At 48.0% G+C, this 9,931-nt stretch overlaps 1 protein-coding gene across 7 annotated transcripts in view; it reads right to left on the reverse strand.

Moving 5' to 3' along the window:
- DNMT3A (DNA methyltransferase 3 alpha) overlaps positions 1 to 9,931 on the reverse strand; it is a 160,789-nt gene that overhangs the window by 8,246 nt on the left and 142,612 nt on the right. For all 7 annotated transcript variants that reach the window (XR_006101619.1, XM_042447177.1, XM_042447178.1 and 4 more), the window contains 10 exons: positions 6,859 to 6,966; positions 5,946 to 6,102; positions 5,427 to 5,576; positions 5,014 to 5,058; positions 4,390 to 4,469; positions 1,874 to 1,986; positions 1,189 to 1,372; positions 796 to 880; positions 556 to 701; positions 353 to 443 (listed from right to left, as the gene is read on the reverse strand). Coding sequence is in view for 6 of the 7 variants with exons in the window: in XM_042447177.1 (XP_042303111.1) it covers positions 353 to 443; positions 556 to 701; positions 796 to 880; positions 1,189 to 1,372; positions 1,874 to 1,986; positions 4,390 to 4,469; positions 5,014 to 5,058; positions 5,427 to 5,576; positions 5,946 to 6,102; positions 6,859 to 6,966 (1,159 nt within the window). In the remaining variant the exon portion in view is untranslated. The remainder of the gene's footprint in view (positions 1 to 352; positions 444 to 555; positions 702 to 795; positions 881 to 1,188; positions 1,373 to 1,873; positions 1,987 to 4,389; positions 4,470 to 5,013; positions 5,059 to 5,426; positions 5,577 to 5,945; positions 6,103 to 6,858; positions 6,967 to 9,931) is intronic.

Consider the following 9,931-nt stretch of genomic DNA (forward strand, 5'->3'; position numbering starts at 1 on the left):
ATATATATATATATATATATATATATATATATATATATAAAATTAGCCCGTCAATTCTGGGTCTAAAGTTTTCCTTGTGTAGCCCCACTGCTTTACCCACTAAAACTTGCTCTGCAAGCCTTCATTCACCCACCCTTCTGCACTCCACAAGGGCTAAATGCGTGACTAAAGGGTGTAATTTTTCTCCTAACCCCAGGGCAGATTCCTTGACAAAGTTTGGAGGACAGAGATCTTCCCTCCCTCCTATGATGGAGGCAGTGGTGGATCACTATGAAATGACCCAGTTGTGTTAAACAGTTTTAAAAGGAGGTGACCTTCGCAGACCCCAGCAGAGGTGGAGGGTGCCACCTACCGTAAAGACCCTTCCTGGCAGGATTGACAATGGAGAGGTCATTGCAGGGGCTGCCTCCAATCACCAGGTCAAAGGGCCCCCACTCTTGTATCTGGAATGGAGAGCGGGAACAGTCAGTCAGGCAGAGGGGGCCACGGCTGTGGGGCTTGATACAAAGGGAGGATGACGTCCCATCTCTTCCCCACCCCCTGCGCTCCACGTACGTGCTTCTGGGTGACGTTGCGGACATCCCCAACATACATGATCTTTCCCTGGTGCCGGACCATTCCAACTGTGATGGAGTCTTCGCACACCTCGGAAGCAATGTACCGATCCACCTGGATACCCAGGTCCTTCAACACCAGCAGGCCTAATGAATGGGAAACAGAGAGGGGGTCCCTGCCACTTGTTACTCCTTGCAGGCCACAGTTGGGCTTTACAGCAAGGGGAGGGCCAGGGCTCACCTGTGGCAATGCCGTCAAAAAGGGAGAGCACTCGGATGGGCTTCCTCTTTTCAGCTGGGACTGGTGGGTAAACCTTTGGTGGGTCCTGGGGAAACACACACAGGAGTAGCAGCGGCAGCGTGAGGTGGCCAAAGTGAAGGCCATTGGCCAAGACATGTCTGCAGGATGAAGCCACGGTCTCCGGAGGCTAATGGGGAAGGGGCCCAGCAGCGGCGGCTGTAGGTCTGGTGATGGGAAGTTACCAGCCGGTAGAGGCAGAAGAAGCCCAGGAAGGCCACACATAGCACAGCCTGCCTCCTGGGCCATTCTAGTGGCCAGGCATCCAGGCAGCCAACTTTGTGCTCACTCTCCTGGGTCCCCTCCACCCACTACCACAGTGCCCCCTGAACTCACAAACTCTTGGTCGTGGTTGTTGGCGAAAAACATCTGAAGGCGTGAGGGCCAATCTTCCCGCCGCCGGAGCAGGCCATAGATGCCCTTGTGTCCACACATGTAGCAGTTCCAGGGATCTTCCTTGATGGCTGCCTGAGCAGCCCCAGGACCCACCAGCAAGTCTACACATTCCACACAGAAGCACCTGGGCCAGCAAAACAAAGGTCAGAGCGATAGCCGGAAGGGGCTTTTGGTCTTGGCTTCTGGGAATGAGACTGAGAAGCAAGGCGGCTGGCCCTGACATCTGTAGCTTGGGACAATCTGGTGTTCAGGGCAGCTCTGCCAGCTGCAGAATGAGCTTTTCGCTGCCTCCCTGGGCCCAGACATTCCTCCTGGGCACAGGGAGAAATGACAGAGCTAGTCTCTCATTGTAGGCCTGGTCCCCAAAAAGGAAAGAAAGGGTGCTCTGTTTATATATGTATGTACAGCGCTGTGTAAATTTGCAGTGCTTTATAAAGGTTAATAATAATAATAATAATAATATAAAGCTCATTGCTCCTCTCTTGTAGGCAAGAAGGAGCAACGGGTGTGTTTCTTGCATTCTACTGGTGATGCCTGTGACTTAAAGGGGGATGTTGGTGTGGGGAAGAGATGTGGGGATGCCCCTTCTTAGTACAACTGCCTTCCCTTCCCTCACCCAGCTCACCGGCAACAGTTGTTGTTCCCACACATGAGGACTTCACGGCCGCCACAGCAGATGGTGCAGTAGGACTGGTAGCCATCATCATCATACTGGTAAGCGCACTCCAAAAAGCAGTTCTAAGAAGCAGTGGCAGAGGAGGAAAGACAAGGAAGTTGTGAAGGACATTTCTAGCCAGTCCAGCCAAGAGAAGAGAGAGCAATAGCAATAGCAAGTACATTTCTACACCGCTTATTAGTGCACTTAAGCATGCCCGAAGCAGTTTACAAAGTGTAAGCTACTTGCCCCCAACAATCTTAGCAACCTACGGAAAGATGCAAGGCTGAGTCGAGCTTGAGCTGGTATTGAACTTGCAACTGTATGGTTTGTGAGTGAGTGGCTGCAGTGCAAGCATTTAACTGCTGCGCCACCAAGATGAGCCTCCCTTCCCACCCATGACCCATTCATGAGAAAGCACCTTATGTGACATCAACAGCAAAGACAGAAATTCCCACTCTAGAGACGTGGAACCGGGAACCAGCGACCACAGAGTGTCTCCAGTGCAATGGCACACCTTGAATCCTGGTCTCCCAGGTTCTGGGCAAGAGTAACCCATTCAGACATGCAAGCTGCCCCTACCTTCTCTCCTCCCACTGATGGTCATGCCCACTGCTGAAAGCATGGACCATGCTGTACAAGGAGCATTCCATCTGAATGTGCTTTGTGTTGACCAAGCCTTGTACAAGCCATGCTAGCATACAGGAGCAACCAACTTGGTCTCTGCTAAAAGAGTCACCCAGGAAAATCAGCTAATAGGAAAATGGGAACATCTGTATAGAAGCTCTGTCTTTCGAGTCTCAGTTTTTCTTTCCAAGAGATGAGTCCCTTCCACAGGGCCATTAAAGAGGGCTGAAGCACCCCCTCGCTACTTCTACCAAAAGAGGGATGAAGCTCCACTGATTTGGTACTGTAACAAACAACATTTCCCAGAATTTCATAGTACTGAGCCATGGTAGTTAGTGTGATGTCAAACCAGATTATTTCTGCAGTGTGGATGCTACCCTCGTCTATGAATGTGTATGGTACCAGCTTCATTCTCTCAGTTACTCTCACAGGTGCTACAAGACCCATTTGCACGCTGATTTTCCATGGCTATATCTTTGAATTCTATCTAGTACGGATCAAGGTGAGTTACAGTAAAAGAAATAAGGTTACAGAACAAAACAGAATCACCAATTATACAATTCCCCAACCCTCCACTAACATAAAAATAATAACAATCAATTACCAGATATCTCATTAAAATAATTATAACAGTTATAAAACAGTTAAAACAGTTAAAAACAGGCAGATGGCATAGGTCAACTATGGGCAGATGGGGCTGACTTTAATGGGAGGTCAGTCTGGGAACACCTGCTGGAAGAGATTCATCCTGACTGCCTCCTTGAAGGCATCAAGGGTGGTAATACAACAGATCTCCTCCGGCAGGTCATTCCATGCTTTCAGAGCGGCAGATGAAAAGGTTCTCTGGGAAACTGCAGCCAACCTGGTCTTCCTTGGCTGCAGAAAGTTCTTCCCAGAGGACCTGAGTGTGCGGGGTGGATTATAGGGGAGGAGGCGCTCCCGCAAGTAAACTGGGCCCAAGCCGTGTAGGGCTTTAAAGGTAATAACCAACACCTTGTATCGAGTCCAGAAGCTAATTGGCAGACAGTGGAGGGATTTTAAAAGAGGTGTTATATGGTCTGTTCTGGATTTACCAGCGACCAATCTGGCTGCCATATTTTGGACTAGTTAAAGCTTCTGAACTTGGCACAAGGGTAGCCCCATGTAGGACTTGGAAGGACAGCTATGAAGGAATCAGAGAAGATCTTCAAGTGAAAAGGCATATTATTGAATACCACAACATTTCTGATTTCTATTTTTGAATGTGAAAGATGGCAGGAACAGAATAAATCCATTTGAAATGTGATGTTGAAGAATAGCTCTATGGATAGCACAGATTGCCCAAAAGACAAATAATTGGGTTCAAGAGCAAATCAAACCTGTCATCCAACTCTCTCTAGAAACTAGGATGACTAAACTGAGATGATTGTGTTTTGGATGCATCATATGACGATTTACTAGTAAAAGGGATAATGCTATGGAAAGTGGAAAGCAGTAGGAAAATACCACATTAAAAGTGGATGGACTCCGCCAAGGAAGCCATGGTGCAGGCCTAAGCTTGCAAGACCTGAGTTAGGACTGTGGATGACTAGGACTCACAGAGATTTCTCAGTGCAGAGGGATGCCAAAAGTTGAAACTGATTTCTTAATACAGCCAAAATATGACAGTTTCAGCTCAGTCATTTTGACTGCTAGTGAGATTTCAGCCTTGATTTGCTCCTGGACCCATTCATTGATCATTTTGGCCACTATGCCAGAGTTCTGTTTTAAGGGCCAGCACTCCAACCTCCCCCTCAGAGCCCCAAGCCCCCTGCCCACTTCCAGCACTCCTCTCTCAAACACACCCCGTTTGCTCCCACCTCCCCTGCCCTCCTTCCTACCTTGCAGTTTTGGCACATTCCTCCAATGAAGAGAGGGTGTTCCAGGGTGACATTGAGACTCCCACAGGAAATGCAGATATCTTGGATCAGGATGGAGGGCAAGGGAGGAGAGAAAAGAGCCGCATTGACCAGGGTGAAAGGGAGCCATGGGCAGTGCCTTCCCTGTCCCTCCTCCCCTCCCTGTAGCAATCAGCAAGGCCCCTCTCTTACAAAAGCACAACCAACAACAGGGTCAGGGAGATTCTAGCCCTTTCTGTTGGATCGTTCAGAGCTGGCAGCTGCATAAGCTAGTGGCACAAGAGACCTTCCCTAGTGGGCAGCGGTGGGAGCAATGAGGAGATTTTATGATCAAGTGAAGGTTGTGGTGGGGAAGGGGGGAGAATGTGTGCCTTGTCACCTCCATGGTGATCTTTCTCACACTTGGCCACTCTCCAGTGGCAGAAGGTCCCACTCACTCTGCTGAAGGGGATGATGAGTTGAAGGTGGGTGCCTTGTGACGTTGGAGACAAGGGCCTGAAAAAGATGTTGGGTGGGTCCCCCTAACTTGTCATTCAATATGGCTATTTCTTCCCTGGGGGTGGCAATGGGGAAGCAAGAGCAGCAAATACACTTGTCCACACTCACCTTCGATGTTCCTGCACTTCTGTCGAACCTCATAAACAAGGCGTTCTGGGAAGAGAAGAAAATGTGTTAGAGGAGCATAATCTCTGGGGGCTTCAAAAGTCCAGGGACCAGACTAAAGCTGCTGTGGGCCACCCTTCCCCACCCCACATTCTGTCAGTTCAAGTGAGCATCTCCATTTTGCTGTTTTTTGTATGTCTCTCTATGGCAGGTCTAAGCATGGCAAAATACTTCCATGATCCCAGGAATCAGAGGACAAGGGGTCAGTAGCCAGTTTGGGGCAGGCCATGAAGGGGCTCACTGCTGGCACCACGAGGGGGAAACAGGTTGGCTGCTGCCCTGGTGCCTCTCCTCCATGAGCCCTGGCTTCTCTGTCTCTGGACAAGGCTTGGCAGGAGGCAGAAACCAAGACCTACCTCTGGTGCGCTCATCTATGATCTCCTTGACCTTGGGCTTCTCCGCTGTGCTTTTCCTTGGTTTTTTGGCGGGCGGGGGAGGGGCATAAGCGGCAGCTTCAGGCTCCACCCACATCTCAGTGTAAACTTCTTTGTAGGGGTTGCGCTCCTCTGGGAGGATGGCAGAGAAGAGAGGGTCAGCAGGGGAGCATCCATCCATCAATCTTTGCATTCTTCCACTGGGAGGTTCTTCTCCCTGATCTCATCTGGGGGCAGTGGGCTTATCTTATCTTATCTCAGTCCCTTATCTCACCTGGGACCTGACAGAGACTGGGGGCTGAGCACCGGTTCCCCAACTGATCCCTTCCCTGCAGGGCCAGGGGCAGAAAGATGCCCTTGCCTTCTTCTCCCCTGCAACCCAAGGGACGGTACCCACCAGGCACAAGGAAGAGACCACCCCAGCAACCTGGCCCATGTTAGGTCCAGCTTCTCCAGGGCGTATTTCTCCATCTGTGTCAGACTGCTTCTCCCTTCCATTACCTTCTGGAGGCTCCAGGCCCTTTGGACCCGATGGCTGGAAACCCCCCAGGGCCCATTCAATCATCTGCTTGTTCTGGATCTCCACCACTTTGGATGTGTCTGTTTCGTCGTTCTCTGGACAGGAGGGGAAGATCTTGCCTGACCTGCTACTAGCCACCTGAAGCAAGGGAAAGAAACAAAAGATGGGAAGGGAGATGCTATTTGGGATGTGAAAAGGTCTCTCTTGGGGTCCATGAGGATAAGAGCACCCCTCTCACTCAATCCTGGATCTTCCTTTTTCTAGAGCAGCAGAGCACAAGAGCATGGAGAGTATTCTCACCAGTATAGCAGAAGGAATCCCACCTCCCAAGGCCAAGGTGGCCATCACTCCTGGGATGAGAGAGGTTTCACATCTGCTTTTCATTTTAGCATGCAGCCTGATCATTAGTTTGAACAATCCAAATTATGTACTCTGAAAGCACCCCTTTATTCTGTATTTCTAGCAAGCTGGTTCCAGACTGATGATGAGGCAAAGAAGGCTATAGGGTGGGCACTATCTGAGCCCTGGTGGCGCAGTGGTTAAATGCCTGTCCTGCAGCCACTCACTCACAAACCACAAGGTTGTGAGTTCAGTTCCAGCCAGGGACTCAAGCTTGACTCAGGCTTGCATCCTCCCATCGGTTGCTAAAGTGAGAGCCCAGCTTGATGGGGGCAATTAGCTTACACTTTGTAAACTGCTTAGGCAGTGCTTAAGTGCACTGATAAGCGGTATAGAAATGTACTTGCTACTGCTATTGAAAGGAATGGGTTGTAGGGTGGCTTTCCCACCTCCCTTCCTAACAGACCAGTCCTTCTGCTGACCATCTCGCCACGCAGAGGGAGCAAGGGATGGCCAAGACAGCTGCCAGATGGGAGCCACAAAGGCCCCACTTACCTGCAGCACCTCATAGATGGCTTTCCGATACATGGGCTGCTTGTTGTACGTGGCCTGATGGAAGGCGCTAGAGAAGGAGCTGAGCGGGAGCAGCTTCTCCACACAGACCTACCAGAGAGACAGAGAGAGTCAGAGACACTGGGTCCTCTGTCCCCAAAATAACAAATGTTGTGTATTGTGCTAGTGAACACTGAATGGAAGAAAGAAAGATTGGAAGAAAAGAAAACCAAGACATGTGTTCAGCAATTGGGAAGAGGCAGGCTGGATCTCATAGAATCATAGATTTGGGAGAGACCACAAGGGTCATCCAGTTCAACCCCATTCCATCATGTAGGAACTCACAAAGCATCCCTGACAGATGGCCATCCAGCCTCTGTTTAAAGACCTCCAAAGGAGGAGACTTCACCACAATCTCCAAAGGAGTGTCTTTCACTGTCGCACAGCCCTTACTCTCAGGAAGTTCCTCCTAATGTTGAGCTGGAATCTCTTTTCCTGCAGCCTCCATCCATTGCTCCATTGTGTCCTATTCACTGGAGCAGCAGAAAACAAGCTTTCTCCATTCTCAATATGACATCCCTTCAAATGTTTAAACAAGGCTATCATATCACCTCTTCACCTTCTCTTCTCCAGGCTAAACATCCCCAGCTCCCTAAGCCATTCCTCATAGGGCTTCATGGTTTCCAGACCCTTCACCATTTTAGTTAACCTCATTTGGACACGCTCCAGTTTCTCAACATCCTTTTTGAATTGTGGTGCCCAGAAACTCCTCTCCCCATGCCTCTTGACCCTGGCTTTCTTCATCTTGCCACAGATACAGTCCAGGGTGCAACCCAGGGCAGTTTCCCCAGGGCATTTCCCTGGAGCCCCAGAGAAGGATGGAGGGCCAACCAGCAACTCAAAGGTGAACTAGGCAGATTAGATGCAGGCCCAGCTCCAAGTCCCCAGGGCAGAGCGGCTGCTGCAGCATCTCCCTCTTCTCCAACCCACTGGTTTTCCCTCTCCTCCAGGCTCTTGAGGAAAGGGCTGGATTCCCTATGCTCACAATATCACTCATGTATTACTATTGGAAGAAGATGATGATGATGATATTACCATCATGGCCTTTGGCTCTTAAAATCAGGAGTGTCTATAGTTTTTTGTGGGTTCTTGGCCATGTTCTAGAAGATCTTCTTCCTGACATTTTGCCAGCATCTGTGGCTGGCATCTTCAGAGAACGCTTGCCTGGAAAATGTTGGGTATATATATACTGTGTGAGCCTGGGAATGCAGGAGTGATTTGTATGTCTCTTGTTCTGCTGCTGATGGCAGGCCTCAGGAGTGTCTGTTCTGATTGCCTTTTAAACTGTTTGTCTTGGTTTTAAACTAATTTCATAGAGGGATTTGGGCTGTATTAAATGGGGCTTTAGTCATACTATGTTTTAAAGTGCTTTTATCAATTAAGTATTGTCTTGGGGCCCTGGTGGGTTGGGAAGCAATAAATAAATGTCTCACATTATAAATAAATAAGGTGGTTGAACTCTAACAAATACAGTCAAGGGGATAAGGATGCCTCTGTTGAGCTTCTCAAGCTTCTAGTCCTCATTATAAAGCTCTCCAGGAAGGCCAAATACAACATTTCTTCCTACATTGTCATGCACCTCACTTTCTCCTTACTCCACTTTGTAGAAGATAAGACATTTATAGTCTAGTCTAATCTAATATAAATCTAATCTAACATAATACAATATAGTATACTACTTTTCTCCCACAGAAAGGTTTATATAGGCCATTGTTAGGGGGAGAGAGCCAGTGTGGCAGAATGGTTTGAGTGCTGGTCTGTGTCTCTGGAAACCAGGGTTCAAATGCCGTCTCAGCTGTGAAACCCCCTGGGTGACCCTGGGCAAGTCACACTCTCTCAGCCTCAGAGGATGGCAATGGCAAAGCCCCTCTGAAGCAGCTTGCTAAGAAAAGCCTGGGATAGGTTCACCTTAGGGTTGCCATAAGTCAGAAATGACTTGAAGGCACACAGCAACAATAACAACAACAACAGGGACAATGCCACTCATCAGAAGTTGTTGGACTGCACCTCTCATCATTGTTTTAACAATTGTCCAATGAATTGTATTTTATTGTGGATGGGAGGGTTGGGGAAGGTTTGGGATATAATGAAACATGCTGTTATTGTATTTTATGGCTATTTTTAGTGTAAGCTGCTTCGACCGGGATATAACAATAACAATAATAATAATAATAATAAAAATAATAATAGAGTTTATTTATATCTTCTCGCCTCTCCCAATTGGATCAAGGCGGGATCACAGCAGAGTTTAAAAAATACAATTAAAACATTTAAAACCACAGTTAAAAACATAAAATCAACAATCATGTTATTATTATATATTACTATCACTCCCCTACCTAGCCCAGCCAATGGCAAGGCTTGCTGGGAATTTAACAGTAAGTATAAAGCTGTGCTTTGCTGACCCTTGAGATATGCACTAAGCTACTAGAGTGGAGTAGAAATGGCTTTTAGTTTTGCTCGATTTTAAATGCGTTTTCCTTCCTGTGATGGGCCATAGTGGCAAAATCACTCTGCGCACTCTCACGTGCGCAAGGGCATTGATGGTCCACAGCTGAATGATGTGGCACCAAAAAGAACCATGCAGCTCCTGACTTCCATCACTGCCATGGGTTACCAGCTCAGTTCAACTCTCCTGGGTCCAGGGTGGATTTTAAGAGTTGCCTCCATCCCTGCTGGACGTCTCCCTGAAGGAAATCCTTCCAGCTCCACAATACTGTTAAAGCTGTCGCCTTTCCATGAGGCAGTTGTGGCAGCTGCCTTTTGAAATGGGATTTATTTTATCTATTCATTTCATTTTATTTCTATGCAGCCTTTCTCTCATAAAGCAACCCAAGACTGGAACCCCTGCTCTTTTATAAGTGATTTTTGAATGCTATTTTAGTTTGCTGTTTATGGCAGCAGTGGTGGAAGAGGGAAGAGCAACGGGCTGCTGTGGATGAGCTGCCTTAATTGTTATCGCCTTTAATAATAATAATAATAATAATAATAATAATAATAATAATAATAATAATAA

This window comes from Sceloporus undulatus, chromosome 1 (genome assembly GCF_019175285.1).
Source record: "Sceloporus undulatus isolate JIND9_A2432 ecotype Alabama chromosome 1, SceUnd_v1.1, whole genome shotgun sequence".
Classification (NCBI taxonomy): domain Eukaryota; kingdom Metazoa; phylum Chordata; class Lepidosauria; order Squamata; family Phrynosomatidae; genus Sceloporus; species Sceloporus undulatus.